The following is a 21,158-nucleotide window of genomic DNA, read 5'->3' as shown; positions in this document are numbered from 1 at the left end:
AAAAGTCATATCTAAATGAATCAATTTTAAATAATAAATAAGTTATTTAATAATGTAATGAATGAAATCTAAAGATTAACGGATACATTTTATATATAAATAGGGGTAAATGATTAATATAATATATAAATTAATAAATTAAGAAAAAAAACTTGATTTAGTCGCCAAAAGTAATTACTTCTGTAAAAAAAATCAATTTTTAAATAAGTTTATATTTTTGTGTGAATAAATGACAATGCCAGTTCATAAATGTTATATTTAAATAAATTGCATGAATAAATGTTAATATGTAAATAAATGTAATGTCTGAATAATTTTATTTTATAAATACATAAAGTAAAAAAAAAAAAACATTTCATATGAAAATAAAATCAACTGAATAGATAACTGGAATATAAAAAAACTGCATTATAGTGAATATTTATATGAAATAAACATACATTTTCTTTCAAGAAATACCAAATTCCTAAACATCTGTTTGCACTGTATGAAACCTGGACATTTCCCGACCAAACCCTGGTGTGTCATTTACCCACAATGCTTTGTGCTTGTGAACAAAGGTCATGAGTGTGTGATGGAGGCGCGAGAGTCAATAAAGCGGCGGGACGCTCTGAGTCTCTCTATTGTCCCCCGGCCCGAGAGAGTTCAGCTTAAATCACTGAACGAGGCTCATCAAGTCAAACACTGACTCCTGATAACACACACACAACTCTAGTGTAGAAATACATCAATCAGAAACAAATAATAAACACAGTGGAGATTAATGTTTCAAATCAGCATTAATGCAATAATTTAATTAATGCATGTAGTGTTATAATCCATCACACTTTTAATATCTAAATACATGAATAAAAATGAAGTGTAGCATTTTTAGGGAAAAACATAAAGTAAATTAATACGCATTATAAAAGACGATCACAGTTTCTCAGTATGCATTTAATTGTCGTAAAAAAGCATGTTTCATGGAATGCAATGTTGTTTATATTACGATGTATGTAAAGGGATCAGAAAGTTTATGATATTGGGATCCATCCCAGATCTGGTTGATTTGTTTTGTTGTAGTTGTTTTCTTAAGTGTGTGATGGGGAATGATGGGAAAGAGGGTTTTGTTCAGGACATGTGTGCGCAGCTGAGGTTTGTGGTGTTTGTGGTTGTGTTTCAGGGCTGTGGTTGAGAAGTATCTGCTGGAGAAGTCCCGGTCTTGGTGTCCGAGAGAAGAACGAGAGGTAGATGTTTCCCAGCGTATCTGTCGGCCATCGCTCTCACAGCCGTCACAGTTCACTCATCATTACCAGCTTCGGATCAGATCACCAGCAGCCTGCAAAACCTGAAAACACAGCCTAGAAATAGAGACTCAATAGTGTGAAACGCACTCTAAAATAGCTTGGTTCATTAGATGAGGCAGCCATGTGCTTTCGGGATTTACCCTAGTGAAACCGATTCATTCAAATGACTCAGATCGGGGAAACAACTCTTGTAAATTAATTGGTTCAAAGACAAGATATCATCATCTTCGAATTTAACGTGGCAACTAAATAAATTTAGTATCTACGTAGTTTTAAATGCATAAAAAAAAAAGACTGTATTAGACTGAATATTTTTATGTTAGTGAGCAGAAATCGAATAGGGACCATCACTTACGAACGAACTGATTCATGTCAGATGATTCATGCAAAATGATTCGGTACAGAAACTAGAGAAAAAAGAGAATATATAAATACGTTTGAATGAATGAATGAAATAAATTTTTGGTTTAATGAAAAAACGAAAAAATTTAAATCAGCATAATTAAGTAATACCATCATTAATGAATCGGCTAAATTAGTCAGATGGATTATGTTAATGATTTGATCCAAAAGTGGCCTATACACACATATATGTGAAATATATATACATATATGTGTGTGTGTGGGAATTTGTTTTGGGTGGTTAGGGGTTTTATTTTAGTTTTAAAAAGCATAAATAAATAGAGCTCTGATTTATGAATTAATTGATTCGTTTGAATAGTTAATCAAATGAAATCAAGTGTAATTACCTGCCTTATATTAACAACTTAAAGTCTACCCAAGCCTAAAGTCTAACAAGTTTCTCAAAGCGTTAGCTCGACTGTTGTTTATAGGGATGCACGATAATATCGGCACACAACATCGGTATCAGCCGATAAAAGCTTAAAAATGACCATCATCGGCATCGGCCGATATAAATATTTTTGCCGATGAGCCAAACCGATAGGGGGGCGTGTGCACGCGCAACGACCATTAACCGTAGCTTGAGCGCAAAAAACTTAACTTACAACATGTCAGGTGTGTGGAGGCATTTTGAGATCTGTCAAACAGATAACAAAGTTGCTATTTGCAATATTTGTAAAGCACAAGTGATGCGAGGAGGCGTAAAACAACAGTCTTTTCAACACTAAAAATATGATTACACATCTTAAGAGCCGTCCATCCTGAGCAGCACCAAGACCTGTTTTTCAGCGTGTGAATGTCTGTCTACATTTGTAAAATAATACATTTATGGTAGAATCAGTACAGAAGAGATACATGGATTTCTCTTCAGTAAAATTATAGTTTTAAATAATATCAGGCGAAAAATTTGTATATATACTATATCGGTATCGGGCATCGGCCAAAATTATTTTGAAAATATCGGCATATCGAATATCGGCCAAAATCCAATATCGTGCATCCCTAGTTGTTTACTTTAAACCATGAGGAACATGTGACTTGTCGAAAAACTGTCTTTCCAGCTCAATAAATCATTGTTTTTTACTCCTCGCTCAGAAAACTATCACGTGTTTTATTATCTGCTGGTGGGGTCGTCGGAGGAGGAGCGACGCGAATTCAGACTCCTGCAGCCAGAAGATACTTCTACCTCAAAACAGGTGAACGGCTCATATACACATTATATATATATATACATATATATATATATATATATATATATATATATATACATACATATATATATATATATATATATATATATACATATATATATATATATATATATATATATACATATATATATATACATATATATATATATATATATATATATATACATATATATATATACATATATATATATATATATATATATATATATATATATATATATATATATATATATATATATATATGCATCCCAAATTTTCGTTTACTGAATAATCATTTTGGTGCATCCCTAGTGTTTACTGCATACTAAAATAGCTTTTGCATCAAAAACTGCATTGATATTGCAACGATTTTCTGTTTTCGTTTGCAGCAAAACTTTACGATAGAAGATGCGGACGATCTTCGGCATGACTTCGAGCGACTGCAGCAGGCGATGGAGATGGTGGGCTTCCTGCCGGCCACCAAGAGACAGTGAGTCAAACCCTTACCACAAATGTCTTCTGACTGCAAGGAGAAGGAAATCAAGTATCTGAGACGTTATGTTGTCCGTTGCGTTCCTCGTAGGATATTCTCCGTTCTGTCGGCCATCTTGTATCTGGGTAACGTGACGTACAGTCAGAAGTCGTCCGGCCGAGAGGAGGGTCTGGATGTGGGGCCGCCGGAGGTGCTTTCCACACTCTCAGATCTGCTAAAGGTACATGCCAAAATAAAAGTTGAATATCTGTATTTATTATTGTTGTTGTTGTTATAATTATTACTATATTATCATTTTAATTTCTATAATTATTAAATGCTTTATTTAAAATATATATTTTTTAGTTACTCCAGTAGTATTTTTCTTTATTGATTATATTTTATAATGTAAATTAAATAAAAATATAAAATTTGTATAAAAATATATATTTAAATAATTTTATAAAAATATAAAATTTTTATAAAAATATATATTTAAATAATTTTAGTATTAATTTAAATGACGACCCTCCCCCCTCCTTTATTTTAACTGTTTCTTTTTTATTTTGAATATTACTGTTTTTATTGTTGTTGTTTATGGTTTATTTTTATTATTATTAAATCTTATTTTTTATTTCACATTACAATACTATTATTAATATTATTTTATTATTATCAATAATTCTATAACATAAATGTGTTTTTTTATGTAATAATATAAATAATAAAATAATTATATAAAATATTAATCATTTAAGAAGAATAAATATTATCATTATATATATAGTTTTTTATATTGTTGTTGTTTTACTATTCTTTCATTTTATTTACTGATATAGATTTATGTATTTATAAAAATTGTGTTATTGTTTGTTTGGTAAAAAATTAAGTAAAATAAATATATTTTTGAACATTTTGAATAGGAGTATTTATACTTTTATTATTGTGTTGGCCTACTGAATGGGCAAAAACAGATTTTCCTTCATTTTTGTCTTGAGTTGATCACATCATATCTTGATTTTGCGCATGGTTTTCCTGCTGTAGTTTGTTGGATATTTCGAGTGTCACGTTGATGTTTGTTGTCCAGGTTAAGGAGCAGCTGTTGGTGGAGGCTCTTACCAAGAGGAAAACGGTGACCGTAAACGACAAGCTGATTCTGCCCTACAGCCACAGCGAGGTGCGTTACTCGTCCCTTTCATACGCTACTTTTAGCCAAGCGTCCAGGTGTCTTGTAGCTGAACGAGTGTCGTTTGTGCAGGCGATCACCGCTCGAGACTCTATGGCCAAGTCTCTGTACAGCGCCCTGTTCGACTGGATCGTCCTGCGCATCAATCACGCGCTGCTTAACAAGAGAGACATGGAGGAGTCCGTTTCGGTACGACTGATGAAACCACAACGATCAGAATCTGCGTTAACGATGTTCAAGGTCCCCTAATCATGTGGTTTCTCCATCATTTCAGTGTTTATCTATCGGCGTGCTTGATATCTTGGCTTCGAAGACTTCAACACCAACAGCTTTGAGCAGTTCTGCATCAACTACGCCAACGAGCAGCTCCAGTATTACTTCAACCAGCACATCTTTAAACTTGAACAGGTTAGTGGACTGGTTTGCATGGGCGAAACCTCCAGAAGGGTGTATGAACTCTTGTTTTTAGTGGCGATTTGATCACGATGTGTGTTTGGTGCACCTGCAGGAGGAGTATCAGGCCGAGGGCATCACCTGGCACAACATCGACTACACCGATAACTTCGGCTGTATTCACCTCATCAGCAAGAAGCCCACTGGACTCCTCTACTTACTGGATGAGGAGAGCAAGTAAGAGCAGACCGCTCATCTGACTCATCTCATTGCTCTCTGAACTCTTTATTATTGTTTTTTTAAAGATTAGCACCAATGTTTTGTGCTTGTACATCATTTGTTTCCTTGTAGCTTTCCTCACGCCACTGATAAAACCTTGCTGGCAAGTTCAAACAGCAGCACCAACAGAACAATTACTTTGTGGCGACTCCAGTGTTGGAGCCAGCCTTCGTTATCCTCCATTTTGCTGGGAAGGTTAAATACCAGATTAAGGTAATAGCAACTGAGGAAAAGGAGAAATCTTGATTTATTTTGTTGATTATAAATAAAATTTGTGCTTTTATTTTAATAAAATGCGACACATTTCGTTTTTTTCTTTTTCTTTTTAGAATAATTATTATTTTTAGATTTATTAGAATTTTTTTTTTTTTTTGGCCATGCTAAATTATACAAATACCTTTAGGCTGACCTTTACAAAATGATTGTAATGTTACATAAAGTATCGATTTCTAAGGTCATAAAAAATAACTTATTTTATATGTTATCTAGCTAGCTAGCTTGCTAGCTAGTTAGGTCAGGCCAAATAATTTTGTTGATTTAAAAAAAAAAATGTTATTGACAGTAAAATTTGCATCGTAAACTTATAATAAAAACTTATTCATTATATATGTTAAGATTTTATGCATTAATATTTATTTAATTTATTTGTGTGTTATTAATGTTATTGATGTTTACAACATTCCTTAAATGACGCATAAGTAAAAATGAATAAATGTTGCTTTAAAAATGAAAAATGACACATTTGTATTAAATGCATTTAAAACAAATGTTTTGTACAACGACTCTTTTGCATATTAACAGGATTTCCGTGAGAAGAACACGGATCACATGCGTCCGGATATCGTGGCTCTCTTGCGGAGCAGCGACCGAGCTTACGTCCGGCAGCTGATCGGGATGGACCCGGTGGCGATGTTCCGGTGGGGAATCCTGCGCGCCTCCATCCGCGCTTTGGCCGCCTTCAACGAGGCCGGACGCCGCTGGGCGGCCAAGACTGCGGGTAACCCATGCAGCATCATGCACAAGTCTCCAGATTAGCCCAAAACTTGGTCTAAGGCAGTGTTATTTATATCCTGCACGTGAGAAAGCTAGCCCGGTGATGCAAACGGTCAAGGATTTCAGAATGATTAGACTAAGAAGGGATTATGAAAATAAATGAGTAAGATTGTTTGCGAGATGTTTTGGGTGGGGTGCGCCCGGGATGTTGAAATCATGCCGTCAACGCTGTCTGTGTTTGTGTGTTTTGGATGGACAGGTGTGGTCAGACCAAACTCCAGAGTTCCTCTAGGAGAGCTGCAGAGATCCAACCTGCCCATTGAGAGGATGTACCGGTAAGTTTGGACTCGGACTGCTGTGGCTAGAAAAGAGATTGATACTGAAGAGAGAGGGAGAGAGAGGGGAAGTATTGTGAGGAACTTGATCTCTTCCTGTCCTTTCGTTGCCTTTGTGTGGCAGGTGATCATGTGACCATGCTCGCTCCACAAAGGCACATTGCAGGCCCATTCTCACAGTAATCTCATGCGCTAAGTCCCATTTATGGAACTAGCAAATCTGTGATGAAAGCATGTCCAGGTCATATTTCTTCTCAAAATCCAAAGGAGTAAATAGGAAAATATATTTGCATGGAGAAAATGAAACAGAGCTTCAAAGCTTTTCTTGAAAAGTATACAAATGCACAAAAAAAAAGACATTTTCATTTATTCAGATACTGCTTTTATGCGAATCAGTTGTAGGCAATGCAATTAAAATCATATTTTTCCTCACGTTTCAGTAATGAAAAAACTGGGTGGGATGTGCTTAGCTGTCACTTAACTATCATAATGCCAACGTATTATGGTCTGTATAATTTTATGCAAAATGTAATTTCTCACTTTCTCATTTCATTTTGCGCTGAAATATGGCCCCGGACATGTTCCTGAGAGATACTGTGTGGGGAATTATCAAGTTAATAAATGTACTTGTTCCTGCAATGTCCCTCTGCGTTTCCTCTGGTGTTTGTCAAGGGTTTCCCCTCAGTTACTGACCTCTGATCAGTTTGACTAAAGTTTAACCCGTACAGTCAATAAAGCTGGTCACAGATCAGCACCTGCTGGTGGCGTTCGCCCCCGAGTGACTGTGTGTGTGGTGTTTATTTTCTACAGCCACGCTCCTATGCTTGATTTCTCCTTTGATCATTCAGAGGAGCGCCCTCTAGAGGCTTTTGAGGACATCTTTGCTAGTTATGAGAGTAAGAAGTAAGTGGACTTGAGCAGAACATTTGAGGTCAGACGGGGAGAGCTTGGCGGCTTGGGAAGGCTGGGTTTCTGGTATTCTGAGCAAACTCAAATACTACATTCAGATGTTCGCAGAATCCAGAAGCTAGCGCTGTTTTCTCTTTATGTGATCAAAGGGCAAGCCAGGGTTTGCATTTAACCTGGTTTGCTCAAAGAAATCCACAGCATACACTCATAAATCCCAGTTGGGTCCTTTTGAGGTTTATTACCTGTAAGTACTCCCAAGTGGGAAGGAAACCATAAAGCGTCCTTTATAAGGGAAGCGAGTTCACTTCCTGGTTGGTTTGATGCACTATTAGCAGTGCATTCCCAGCCCCCAGTGCCAATCCTACCTGTTTGACCTCCTGTTGTTCTGATCCGAGTGGTAAGTGAACCAGTGCATGAGTCCAGATCTTTGCTGATGGGGGTACCTACCCCCGTTTTAACAACCCGTCAGGTCCAAACAGCATGGAGTCACCACTGAAGCTTAAAGGAATAGTTCACCAAATGAAGGGTCTTTTCGAATTTAACACACTTGCCTGCATTTGTTCATTGTACGTGATTCCTTTTTTTGTGGTGGAGGGTGTATCCTTTCACGAAAGTCGGTTAACAACATTGGTGTTGGGTTCCTGTACTTTCCCTTCCCCTGTTCAACTCACCTCACCTTCACTCCTTCTGTCTCCTCCCCCTACCTTTTCACCGGGCTGAATCAGGGACATGCATGTCCAAATCATCAATTCGATTAAGGACTTGCAGTTGGATGGGGAAGATCCACGTAAGCTGCTGCAGTCCTGGGGTCGCCTGCGGTTCCCGCGCCACGTCCTCCAGTGAGTTTGACCGCTGACTCCCCTCTGGCTCAGAATGGATGGGTCCACCTTGCTGACCCTTCATGCCTTGACATCATCGGTTGGCATCGAAGCCAACGCTTGAGGCCCTTTGCTAAGCTTAGTTCTGAAACATTCCCTACTCCCAAACTTTCCCAAATATGCACCGTTACTTGTCGGCTTGCCTTGTGACTTACTGTTTAACCGTCCTTAACCCTGCACTAATAACATCCATCTAACAAGTATGCCAATTATTTTTAGATGGCCCCCTAGTGGTGTATGTTAGAGGAATGCATTTTATGCATAGTTTATGAGCCGAGAGCAGTGTGATCTTCATTAGCGCTCGAGCTCGGAATGGTAGCCACATGCTAACATGCTGCATGAACTTATACTAGACCCCCCCATCGAGTCTCTAATGTTTTATGAGCTGTGGAAAGCTTCAGAAACGTGGCTTATGTAGACCACAGCCATCGAATAGACTTGAATCGTTAACTTGTCCTCCAAATTAGGAATGCCGCAGATTAGTTGTGTATCAATAAAAATGTCCATCATTCCTCGCTATCACGGGCCCTGTTCTCATCTCCTCCAAAACTATGATCTCTGTTATGGTGAATGCATTCTAGATTTAACCCCAGAGAGCACTGCGAATCCTTGGATTTCAACAGGGATGTTAAACGAATGTGGATCCGGCTTTTTCTACACCATTGCGTAAACAAATCTCGTGCTTTTTTCTTAAAATGCTTCTTAAGTGCATATGTTCAATTACGTCGTGCAAGCTATGCATGACTCACTCTACTAACACGAAATATCACATTGCTTCTTAACTCAACAAACCAACCTCCTCTTCCTCCTTCCCTACAGGAAAAACAAGAGCCCCAAGACAAAGCAACTCATTCCTAAGGTAATGCTCTCGTTTGCTGAAATGATCTAAATGCATATTTAAATGAATTCTGTCTTAGTGTTTGACTTTCAAGATGCTGTAGGTGGTTTCCGCTGGTTTTGTCACTTCCACTGGTATTGGTGTTGTCAGCTTATGTTAAGGGGGGCATAACACACAGTTTCGCCCAATCTTACTTTAACCTTGAGTACCTATGGAGTAGTTTTCATCCTTCACATATCAAAACAGTCTTTAGTTTTATCAGATTTATAAAAGAAAGATACAGCTTTACGAATCTCTCCAAAATCAGTCAATCTCCTGGAGGCATGCTGTGGGCGGAGCTAAAGAGTTACGAGCACTTGCGCACTGATTTGCCAACAAAACACAGAAATTTGATGCTTTTATACTTAACGCTGTGGTTCTAAATAGTGACTGGGATCTTTTATTGCATGGACTGCTCCATCTTTCAGTATCAAACGATGTGCAAATCCATCGTCGAACTGGGGCTTGTTTATAAAATTTCATAACCAAAACGACGGGAACATGCAAACACATTTGAAACTGTGTCCACTTTTCACATAACACTGGGTTTTATGGGGGCTGAACGAGGTTATCTTTCCCTCACAGCCATAAACACACTTCTTTGGAGACATTGTTTTCGAGCAAGTCCTCTGCAGACCCCTCTTAAACATCTGCATGGTCAAGATTGTTGGACTAGAAGATCCAAATCAACCCTGCCGTTGCAAAAATGTTGGCATGCAAACTAAAAAACATGGCCTACTCTGTATATTATCCTATCTGTACTTTATAACTTTATAAAAACTTAAAGATAGTTAATAGTAATTAACCATTATTGTGTACTGTTTAGAAACTGTTCAACTGTAGGCCGTTTAAGGTTTCAGTACAAAACTTCAGCTTGGTTTGTAAATATAGGATTGCAACCATAAACACATGTAAACAAGTATTAATCTGAACAATTCAAAAGAATCACTTACAGCACCTTTAACTTGTTAGCATTTGCAGCACAGCTGGTACATTTCCATCACCACTGGTAAAAAGTGTAAAGTTTAGTCACGATTGTTTATGACTTTCCGTTACATGTGCGGTGCTGGGTAAATGTTTTGATGGCTCTACCGCTGTAGCTTAGGCTGGAATGAGATTTTCCATGTCGTCATGTATCCATGGTATTCATGTGGCAAAATAAAGTCTCCTTGTGTGAGAGATTGAATTTCTGTTTTTTGTGTGTTTGGGCAGAACCTGTTGGACTCTCGTTCCCTGAAATTTGTAGTGGGCCTCCATGACCGCACCACCAAGTCTTTGCTTCATCTACACAAGAAGAAGCGTCCTCCCAGCATCAGTGCCCAGTTTCAAGTAAAAAAAAAAAAAAATGCTTTATTAGATTAGCATTAGCATAAACAAATGCAATGTTCCAGAACCTCGTGGAAGAATTGTAAGGCATCATAAGCACTAATTTCATGTATTTCATCAAGTAAGTGTCACTTAGTGCTTAACATTGGTACAATAGTTCAGTCTAAATATAAAAATATTATTTTAGCCAGTATTTGTTTACAGTGCATTTTTACATTTAGAGTTACATGCTGTTAGCTTGGCGACATGCTAAAATCAAACTTATTGTGCCATGTGCTCTGCATGAGAAGAGCTGTTTGTGTATCTGCCTTTATTGCAAGTTGGCTGAAAGGAATAACAGAAATCTCACTAGGTTTTGGAATGTTTAAAACTCTATTTTAAGCACTAATATTTCAAATGTTAGCATTAGGGAATGCTATGAATATTATACGCCAGTGGTCTAATTGGCCCAAAGGCATCATTTGTGGTTTTCTACTCGTCTTCCACTCAACATTATGATTTTCTCTATCGTGTAGACATCTCTTAGTAAGCTTCTGGAAACGCTGGGGAAGGCGGAACCATTCTTCATCAGATGCCTGCGCTCTAATGCTGAGAAGGTGCAAATGAAACCTCATTGTTCGAGTTGATCTTGATTTTAAGTTCATCAATCTGTTTCTGTTGTGCAAAATCTTTGATATGAGATCTAATTTAGTTTTTTCTTTCACATGTTCAGAAGGAAATGTGCTTTGATGAAGCTCTCATTGTGCAGCAGCTGAGGTACACAGGCATGTTGGAAACAGTGCGCATCAGACGGTCAGGTTATGGAGCCAAATACACCTTTCAGGTAATGACCCGATGAACCGCTAACCCTAAAAGTTTATGTAAATGTATAATTTGGTTTTCCGGGAAAAAAACAAAGCTCATTTACTGTATTATAGGAGTTTACGGAGCAGTTTCGTGTGTTGCTGCCAAAGAACGCTACGTCCCTGGAGGACATATCATCTCTTTTGCACAGGCTTGGCTTTGACCACACTACCTACCAGATTGGGAAAACCAAGGTCAGCATTTACCTAGGAACCGTTTAATGGACAACTTTTCTAGGTTTGGTCTTTTTAGCTGTTATGTCTTGTAATATTGCTTTTCTACAGGTGTATCTCAAAGAGCTGGAAAGGCAAAAGCTTCAGGACATCCTCCACAAGGACGTCATGCGCAAAATCATTTTCTTGCAGCGCTGGTTTAAGGCTAAAATGCAGAGGATGGAGTTTATTAGAATGAGAGAGGCAGCCATCTTAATCCAGGTATGTCAAAATTGGTTTTGTGCTTGGGCTGTACTCTTGCATTTTTGTGTCCGGTATTTGATTTGATTGACTTTGTATGCAGCGCTCATGGCACAGCTACCGCAAACACAAGTTCTGCCAAGCGGCGCTTCTGATCCAGTCAGCATGGCGGGGCTCCAAACAGAGAGCAGAATATCGAAGAACACAAACATCCGTCAAGAAGATACAGGCACTTGCAAGAGGGCATTCGGCTCGCAAATGGTATAGACCTCACACACATGAACAAGAAATCGAAAGCAAATGTATTTACTTTCAAAATGCACATTGTTGGCTTAACTTTTGGATTGGGTCTTGATAGGTACTACTCCCAAAAGGAAGAGAAGAGGAAAAGAGAGGAAGAGGAAGCTCAGAGAAGAAAAGAGGAGGAGGAGAAAGCAGCTCGACGAGCCAAGGAGGCAGAAGAGGCTGCTAGGCGAGCTAAAGAGGCTGAGGAGGCAGCCAGACGAATCCGAGAGGAAGAAGAGGCAGCCAGGCGTGCCAGAGAGGAAGAGGAAGCAGCTAGAAGACAGAAAGAGCTAGAGGAAGAGGCAGCTCGTCTTGCTTTAGAGGCTGAGCGGAAGGCTGCAGAGCAGCAGGAGAAGACACCTCTACAACAACCAAAGGCACCAGGCAAGAAGTCTGACGATGTGGAGACACTGGTGCTGGAGCACCCTACGGCTCCTGTGGATGTAGAGATTGAAAGTAAGGGCAGGGCCCAAGTTGATGTCTCCAAAGACCAAAATCATTCCGAGAAGGTTCCTCAAGTTGAGGCAGGTCCTCACCCTGAGGTTAAAGAACACCAGAAGCAAAACGAAAATGGGTCTTCTGCACATCCCAGAGAGGAAGGTACACATGCTAGACCCACGTCTCTTGAAATCCCAACCGGACAAAGCCAAAACGAACCTCCTTCGCTCTCCAAACCTCCAGCATCCAGATGCCAGGAGAAACGGGAGCTTAGGAGACAACGTGGCCTAGAGCACAACCAGAGAGAAACTGAGCGAGCCGCTTCGGCTGGAAAAGACGACAAGACTCCAGAGAGTCCAGGAAAAGCAGACGGCAAGTTGAAGGAACGGTCCGATAGCAAAGAGTTGGATCAGTATACCTTTGTGGCTTGGAAAGTAGACAAGACGAAGAGGGATGCCAAAGATGTATCATCTGACCCCGTTCGACCTTCCACCTTAGCCTTAGATATCCCTACTTCTGGGCTTGGAAGAAATGGCTACACTGAGCCGTCCATTTCCGCTCAACCTGCTCTTGCCAAAGAAGAAGCCAACAGGAAAAAAGAACCAACAAGAAGCAGCACTCAGCCAGAAAACCTCATAGCAGGACCCCGCAGTCTGGAGGACAGGCTCGTCAATACTCTCCAGTATGGTTTCTAGTGTTCTCCTTCTTGTATATCTTTTTTCATCTCCTTGTATGATTCTGACAATAGCCTCTATCTGGTTTTCCCAACCAGGAACCGTGGGATCTCTATGTCACTAGACGACATGTCCAAAATAGGTTTGGACGGTTCATCACAGGTAACGTTGACTTGATTTAACTAGTTAACCCAATGGTTAACATGAAAGAACACGTAGATTTTTGTCTCTTGAAGTTTGTTTGACTGGTTCAGTTCCACTTCAGCCATGCAACCTGACAATCTGCTGTTCTCATTACATTTGGTAATTTAGGATTATAATTTAAAAAGTCGCTTGAGTTTTCATGATCATGCTTCTCTGGCCGATTCAGGACAAATCTCATCAAAGACGCAGGCGACGCAGGCTCGCACTTGCACGTATATGTTTGCCCATTAAAAGTGTTGAAATGGAGGATGCAGAGTACTGGACTATTGCTTTGCCTCCCATCAGTCCATTCGAGGTGGTGTATTGCAGCTTAAACTTTGATGCTGTCCTGAGATCTGTGGTGTGGGGGCTGCTGGTGGTTTAATCGCTTGGAATCCTGGCAGTGATTGCAGATATTTTTAACTTGTGCTAAGTAAAAAGAAATGATACTAAAGCAGAGTGAAGGCCTTTAGTCTGTTTGTTATCCTATATATGTACAGTTTAAAGACGCTTGCAAAATTGGTTATTGTCATGCCATCACACTATAGCTTGGGCCGTTTGGCTAAAACTTCATTCACTGTGAATTTTGAAATCTCAGTGGCCTTGAAAACTGTTATATAAAAATTCAGTGACACACAATTTCACACTCTGGCTTATTTCTTCTGTCTTTCCAACCATTCTTGATTCTTTTTCAAGTAAAAAAAAATCATTGTACATTTTAATAACTCAGTTCGGGTCAAGTAAAGGGAGGAACTGACCCACTTCAGCTTCCTTTAAAGTGTTATCTACACAGGAAGAAGGAACTTTTCTCCTTGTCAACTTGACAGGCTACTCATTGCGCCATTGCTATCTAAACAGCAGAAACGGCTATGCTACTTTACACTGTACTGCATAAAATTAAGACATTTGCTGTGTTTATACATTTTGTTGTAGATACAGTCCAGCTCTAAGGTTGGTCCTGAAAGATCGAAGGCCAGCACATTAACGGAAAAAGTTAATGACACTCGCAGCCTGCAAGTTACATCACCTGTCCAGCCGTCGACCCCAGAGAGGTACAGTCCAACTTACTGGTGTTACCAATTTAACTGTTGCTTAGCCCAAAAAAAAAAGAATGTGAAGAAGGTCATTTTTTTTAAAACGTACTTTCATATATTTGCACAGAGTATGTTTCCGTCCTTATCTGCAGGACTGTCTATCTTGAAAAGATGAGCTTACTGGCTCATCCAACACTTTAAACCCCATTGCACGGTCTTATCTGTACTAGAATGTGGTCACACAGGAAATCTGACTCATGGGAAAATACAGCCCCTGGCTTACGTCAGCAGTGCATACTCTTTATATCTGACTCCTGGCATAGGTTACAGACTCCCATATATAGATGCAAAACGTCTGCTATGAGAGAAGGAAGATTCCTGAAATTCCATAGTTTGAGGGAAGGTGTGCAATCTCAGTGCTTCAACTAATTTTATACAATGGTGCATTTTTTTTTATAATAGGACAACAGGGTTTTTCAGAAAGATCTTGAAGAAACGTCCACATAAAGAAGCACATACCCCAGAAGATGGAGACCTGACCCTAGCTTCCTTTTTGGAACAAAAAGAAGGTACATACTGCAAAGACAGCATGTGATTATTTTTGATTATCATACTTTTATCTCCATTTATTGTTCTTTTTTCCCCTGTTTTTAATAGCCATTTCTCCATCACGTTTGCATAATTCAAAGCTTCATGCGAGTCGACCTGCTCAGACCCCCAGCATCAAGATCAGTCACTCAACAACTCGGGCCTCTGAGCAGTGTAACTCCTCTCTGAACCGTGTGATCACCAATGCCAATGAGCTACGCCACCTTGATGAGTTCCTGGGCAATCAGGTCTGAAGAATGAAGAAAAATATTCAACTTTTTGAAGTTGATTGTGTGGCTATGCATAATTGATGCAATAGTGATGATCACACCGGGATGAATATCGCGTGCGATTATTGCCACGTTTAACGCTTTGACAAAACAAAGGGCATCAATGTGAGTGTGCACACTGACTTGGTGGCGCTCAAGCATAAAACAGTACACTTGATTCCTAACTACGAAGAAGATGCATTAAAGCAAGATGAATGTAGAAATCAAGTTGTTATGGAGAGGAATTGCAGATCAAATAGGATTTGCGTACCGGGGTATTTCTGTTTTTCATTTAAGCACCATTTTATGTCAGGGAGTGAATTTGCACTTTCACTCGGCACATCAGTATTGAAAATCGCTTGGCTAAGAACACAAAAGAGATGTTGAAAAACATTGGCGATAAGCGTACGCAATAATCGTCCTGGTGTGTACGAGGCTTTAGAGGTGTTAAATCTATAATGTAAGCACTTTTGACAGACTTGCATTCTCTCTTATGCTGTGTAGGTGAACGATCTACGCTCACGGGGAAAGCAGCTTTCAGGAACAGAGCACATCTTCATTACTGCCACTATGCAGTTTAGAGAAAACATCAAGGGGATGTACTCATTCTCTGTGAGTAGATCTAATGCAGCACTCCCTAAAATTACAGCGCAAACACTACTGTATAGGCCAAATAAACTGTTTGCAATCCAGCTGTGGTGGAACGTGAATTTGTTGGTCTGCTAAGTCAAGTTTATATTGTGGGCATTAAAAGAAACTTGAGTTCATGTTATTAAATTCTTCTTCAACAACAGAAACCACAAATTGGGTATAAGGCTTTGATGAATAGCTACCACAAAAAAGTGATCAGCCTAGCAGGAGAAAAGCAGAAAGGTGAGGTTCCACTGGTGGTCAATCTTTTCCAGTCAGTTCTGGATGGCTTCATCAGAGCGGAGATCAAAAAAGAAGAGGCCGATCCAGCCAAGGTAAAAGTTAATGCATGCCCTGTTACCCTGTAGACTTAATTATTTGATGAAAATGGCAGTTATTGATAACTTGAATGCATGTAATCCTTTTGACATAACTTGGGTAAAATCTGTTTCAGCCACCCAAAGGTCGCAAGACGAGAAGGAAGAAGGACAAAAGCGTGAGTATCTCTGTCCAACAGTCCATTGATGCATATTGACTCTGCCTTGAGAATTGTGAAGAAATCTAAACATTTTGTCTGGATTTAGTTGGAGAATCCATTGGACCATGTGTTTACACATTACCAAGTCAACATCATGCAGTCTTGTGATCAGTGCACCTCCTTTATCTGGGGAATGGAGAAGGCCTACATGTGCAGTTGTAAGTTGATGCGTCTCCTGTTAATTTGCCTTCGTTCGGGTTGAGAACACTGTATGATATTTCATTTTTGTTACAGATTGCAAAATGGTTTGCCATAAGAAGTGCATTTGTAAAATTGTGATAGGCTGCTCTACGTTCTTCTCCCAGAAGGTAAGCATCCAATCTTCTAAGGATTCTAGCGAAGCAGTCGTTTAGAAATCTTGTTCAATTGGTCGATCTTTGTGTGCTGTGGGTTTAGAGTGATGATGAGCCTGGATCACAACACTTCGGTGTGCGCGTGTCCCACCTGGTCAACAACAAGACCCCTGTGCCAGTCGTGCTGGAGATAATGCTGGAACACGTGGAAATGAACGGACTGTACACAGAGGGCATTTACAGGAAATCTGGCGCAGCCAATCGCATGAAGGAGCTTCACCAGTTGTTGGAAGCAGGTGAGCCATCATGGATATTTCCAGAGCTCAATGGCACATTGGGAAGACGCCTCTCTGTCTCTTTGAGTTTTTTTGTAGCTTAACCTGCCCGCTTTGGTAACTTTGTTAAATAACCTTGTGTAATGACTGAGTGTTTGTGTAGGCCCAGAGAATGTTTGTCTTGAGGATTACCCCATCCATGCCGTCACTGGCCTTGTCAAACAGTGGCTAAGGGAGTTGCCTGAACCTCTCATGACCTTCACGTACTACAACGACTTCCTCCGTGCAATAGGTCGGTCCCCACAACACCATTCTCCTGTCGTTTTGGTAGCACTTGGACATGCAGTAACTCTTTTGTTGTTTTTCACAGAACTGCCTGAGAACCAAGAGCAATTGCAAGCCATTTACAAAGTTTTGGAACAGCTTCCACCAGCCAACTTCAACACCTTGGAGAGACTGGTTTTCCATCTTGTCAGGTACAGATGAGCACATGCAGAACGAATGCCGTTAGTGCAAAACCATGTAGCCGTCAAGTGAACGATCTGGTTGCATTGCAGGGTTGCGAAGGAGGAGAAGAGCAATCGGATGACGCCAAGCTCTCTAGCCATTGTTTTTGCTCCCTGCATTCTCCGTTGTCCGGACAGCGCCGACCCACTCATGAGCATGAAAGACGTCGCCAAAACCACCACGTAAGGACTTCATGTCCACACTGCAAGCTCTTTTAAAGTGAATGAAGTGTCGAGACTGAACCTTTACTTTCCTCAGTTGTGTGGAGATGCTAATTAACGAACAAATCCGGAGATACAATGAGAAAATGGAGGAGATCGAGCAGCTGGAATACGCTGAGGCTCTGGCTGTCAATCAGCTCAAGCTAAAAAGACAAAACACGGTACACCTGACCCTCATTGACTTACCTGTCCTTTATCAGAAAGTCTTCTAGCATTGTTGTACCATTATTTCAAAGTGGTTGGTTTCCAGATGCCTGTGAAAATTGTCCATATTTTACCTCCCAAACAATCTCTTTCTCCAACAGTCCGCAACCTTTCATAAGGCACCTTCAGAGAGTAATTTTCGCAACAATTTTTTGCTTCTCGTTTTTATGTCTCTGTAGTGCTGGCATTTACCTCTCAGATTTATCACTCCTTACAAAGAAGTGGCGGTACGTATGTCCCTGTGGTGTTGTGAATCCCGGTAGTTTGGCATGTCCATGCATCCAGTGTGTGCATGCAGTGTACAAGTCATGCCTCATTAATACTAACTCAATCCACTGCATGTGTAAGTGTTATTTAGATCTGTAGACAAGGGTGTCGGGTGGATGTCGGTGTAGTTGTGTGCTGGTTTTGGGTGGCCATTGCAGTGAATGGCATGAATTTCAAAGCTACGCAAAAGAAATTGCTGAATATTAAACAATAGGGGCATTCTACCTTTTTTGTATAAAAACGGACAATAATGCAGAAAGATAAGTTTGACTGGTAATCTTTGTTTTTGACTTCTACAAACCTTTGAAACTCATGCCATGGAAACTTACAGACTTTAACTGTATTTTGTTCCACAATGAAATATAGCATCCATCCAAGTGGTGGAAATTCTTTCCCAGTAGACCTCCTCTCTTCTTTCTGACTTGACTCACCTTTGAAACATCTTTAGTATTTTTCACTCCACCATTTTTTATGCCACACTTGAAGATTTACAACTTCATAGACTAACCACATAGGGGCAGACTTGAGTCCAATGAAAATGTTCAGGACTGTAGTCCCATCTTCCTTTTGTTGAGGCAACACGGGTAAAAAGCTAGAATCTGTCAAACTCATTATCTTGAGTTGAAGTTTGTATCTGTTTGGGGTCTAGGTTCGGGTGAAGCCGTCTTCCGACCTTTGCGTCGTACCTGAGAATGAGCCCCTGGATTCAGATACAGAAGCTGAGCGAAGCCTGATGGAGCGCATCAAGTCCATCAAGCAGGAAAAGTATGTAAATGTTGAAGAAATCTCACAAGCAGTCTCAGGACCACACTCTTGAATGCCGTTTTCTGGTTTATGTTCCAGAGAGGACCTTGCCTGCAGGCTACCAGAACTAGAACAGCCTGGTTCTGACCAGGAGAACGTGGACTCGGAAACGTCTGTCAGCTCTGAGAGCCTGTTGGAAGAGCGAGCGGTCTGTTCGGACACGGAAGGTCAGTATTAAGGTACAGACTCTCTTTGTTTCGGACCAGCCCTTTGTTTTTCCTCTGCGGTAGTCACCCATGTGTGGGTCCTGTCCTTGTTGTGTGTGGCGCAGGTCTGGACGGGATAATCCTGGCGCATTAAAGAGGGTGGCGGTGCCATCCGCTCTGTAGTAGGTTGTGATCTCATCTAACCCAAGTGTTTGTGCATGGTTGTGGTGATGGAATAAGACACTGCATGTTGTCTGTCTTTTATGACTGTTGGTGGCATGGGTTGTGCTTTGGGCTTTCTTTTTCTTTGGGGCTTGATTGGTTCTGTCTCTCTATTGTAGGACAAATAATCGTAATTCCAAGATTATCCAAACCAGCTTGGCCTCCCCTGAAGTCTGTCACCCTGTCCCACGGAGGCAGCATGTGGGCTGACAGCGGCTCTCTTACTTCACTGTCTTCTCCTAGGCTTCAGCTCCAGCGTCGCCACCCTATCATCCCCAAAACGGTCAAGCTGCCCCCAGGAATCTTGTGCCACCCAGCTGTACAGTCCCTCCCTCCCCGCAAAGCCCAGTCCCTCACCCTCATCCAGCGGCGAGAGCAACCCGGCCGCCGCAAAGACAGCATCCAGTCTCTCTACATCAGCGCTGGAACAGAGCTCCTCTTCCCGGCCTCACCTACAACCTCAGACACCTCCCAAACACAGGAGCTCCAGTCCTCCTCCCGACGTTTCTCAGACCCGGACATTGCTTTCGTGAAGGACGAGGTTTGACGTGCAAAAGCTATATGCTCTAGAAAGAACAACTCGATTGGTTGTCGTCATGGGTGCTGACTGCTTGCTCCAGCTGTAGTGACTGATTAAGAGAATCGTCTCACCTAGCACTTTCCATACTAATAATATATTGGATTTTAAGAAACTTTTTTTAAGACTCTTGATTTGTGCTGCATATTTGCATTGACATGCATCAATGCTTAATGCTTGATTTTTTTTACTTTTTTTTAGCATCAAGAAAACAGTCTTGCACCTTTTGTGTCTTTATTGAACCGGAACCGACCAATTCAACCATGAGGAGTGATACCTTGATGGAGTTTTGTGGACTGATTTATTTGTACACCCAATGCTTTGTTCATCTTAAATTGACTTTTAAGCTGCTGATCCTCCCTTAATTACTGTAATTACTCAATGGACAAGTTTTGACTAGAAGGGGGACGGATGCAGCACTAGCCACTTTCCTCTCGGACCAGAATGCCATAACCGAATGCAGTTTTCCATTTTGATGAACGATATGACACTTTGGATCTGCGTGGATGTCTGTTTAGAATAGCTTTGTGTAGGACTAAATACAGTTTAGTGGCCAAGCCATTGTGTTTAATACTAAAGTCAAGAGTTATGAATGCTGTTGAATGTTGAATGAAAATTATGGATGCATACGAATGCCGGCTGGATGTCTATGATGTAAATCACGGTTGCATCATGAAGACCATGTGTGCCTATCGTTTTCTGGATTTAATGGAGAAATGAAACTAATTATTTTCCTACAATACAGTTTATACTGGCTGCAGATCTGTTATTTTCCTGTTTTTTCTTAACCCATAATTCTTTGCAGCTTCCTCTTTACTCGAGAGGACCCACCGACATTCTTCTCTTGCTCTTCCTGATCTACATAATCCTAAACATCAGCTTTCAATGAATGAGGACACAACATCAATGAACACAAAACTAAGTCCTTATAGATTTCCTATTGTGTTTTATAAAAAAAAAGGTGAGTAATGCAGCATTTAATTTATAAACAGACAATAGGAAAAGCAGTGTCTCTCCAGCTTAATGGTACAATATTTACATTGATTGGGGGAACAGTGCTGTAGTGTGCTCAGTGCATCATTGACAATAAGTTCGTCCAGAAAGTCCTGTTCAGATAAAGTGTATTATTAGTGTATTAGGAGTTGCAGAGTCCTGCTCAGCCTTGTTCCTGTACCGTGACTTCGAACTCGAACTAAAATGGCTTCGTATTTGTGTAATGTT

The 21,158-nt window shown here is 40.3% G+C and overlaps 1 protein-coding gene across 1 annotated transcript in view; it reads left to right on the top strand.

The window, feature by feature from the left end:
* LOC113040748 (unconventional myosin-IXb-like) overlaps window positions 1–20,696 on the top strand; it is a 22,843-nt gene extending 2,147 nt beyond the window's left edge. Inside the window, 40 exon segments of the mRNA XM_026199005.1 lie at window positions 1,163–1,276; window positions 3,213–3,368; window positions 3,462–3,591; window positions 4,438–4,527; window positions 4,609–4,725; window positions 4,811–4,835; window positions 4,838–4,944; window positions 5,045–5,166; window positions 5,281–5,309; window positions 5,312–5,421; window positions 6,010–6,205; window positions 6,461–6,536; window positions 7,347–7,439; window positions 8,171–8,284; window positions 9,143–9,182; window positions 10,413–10,529; window positions 11,042–11,122; window positions 11,239–11,349; window positions 11,444–11,563; window positions 11,654–11,803; window positions 11,886–12,043; window positions 12,141–13,187; window positions 13,278–13,341; window positions 14,296–14,414; window positions 14,859–14,965; window positions 15,054–15,232; window positions 15,758–15,865; window positions 16,048–16,218; window positions 16,338–16,379; window positions 16,468–16,579; window positions 16,656–16,729; window positions 16,818–17,010; window positions 17,153–17,281; window positions 17,360–17,465; window positions 17,547–17,678; window positions 17,755–17,878; window positions 18,101–18,148; window positions 18,838–18,953; window positions 19,032–19,159; window positions 19,480–20,696. Of these exon segments, the coding sequence (XP_026054790.1) occupies window positions 1,163–1,276; window positions 3,213–3,368; window positions 3,462–3,591; window positions 4,438–4,527; window positions 4,609–4,725; window positions 4,811–4,835; window positions 4,838–4,944; window positions 5,045–5,166; window positions 5,281–5,309; window positions 5,312–5,421; window positions 6,010–6,205; window positions 6,461–6,536; window positions 7,347–7,439; window positions 8,171–8,284; window positions 9,143–9,182; window positions 10,413–10,529; window positions 11,042–11,122; window positions 11,239–11,349; window positions 11,444–11,563; window positions 11,654–11,803; window positions 11,886–12,043; window positions 12,141–13,187; window positions 13,278–13,341; window positions 14,296–14,414; window positions 14,859–14,965; window positions 15,054–15,232; window positions 15,758–15,865; window positions 16,048–16,218; window positions 16,338–16,379; window positions 16,468–16,579; window positions 16,656–16,729; window positions 16,818–17,010; window positions 17,153–17,281; window positions 17,360–17,465; window positions 17,547–17,678; window positions 17,755–17,878; window positions 18,101–18,148; window positions 18,838–18,953; window positions 19,032–19,159; window positions 19,480–19,907 (5,683 nt within the window). The 3' untranslated portion in view covers window positions 19,908–20,696.
* The last annotated feature ends 462 nt before the right edge of the window (window positions 20,697–21,158 follow it).

The sequence above is a fragment of the Carassius auratus genome, chromosome 22 (genome assembly GCF_003368295.1).
Source record: "Carassius auratus strain Wakin chromosome 22, ASM336829v1, whole genome shotgun sequence".
Classification (NCBI taxonomy): domain Eukaryota; kingdom Metazoa; phylum Chordata; class Actinopteri; order Cypriniformes; family Cyprinidae; genus Carassius; species Carassius auratus.
Note: the sequence above shows the minus strand (reverse complement) of the source record. Positions and strands in the feature narration are given on the sequence as shown.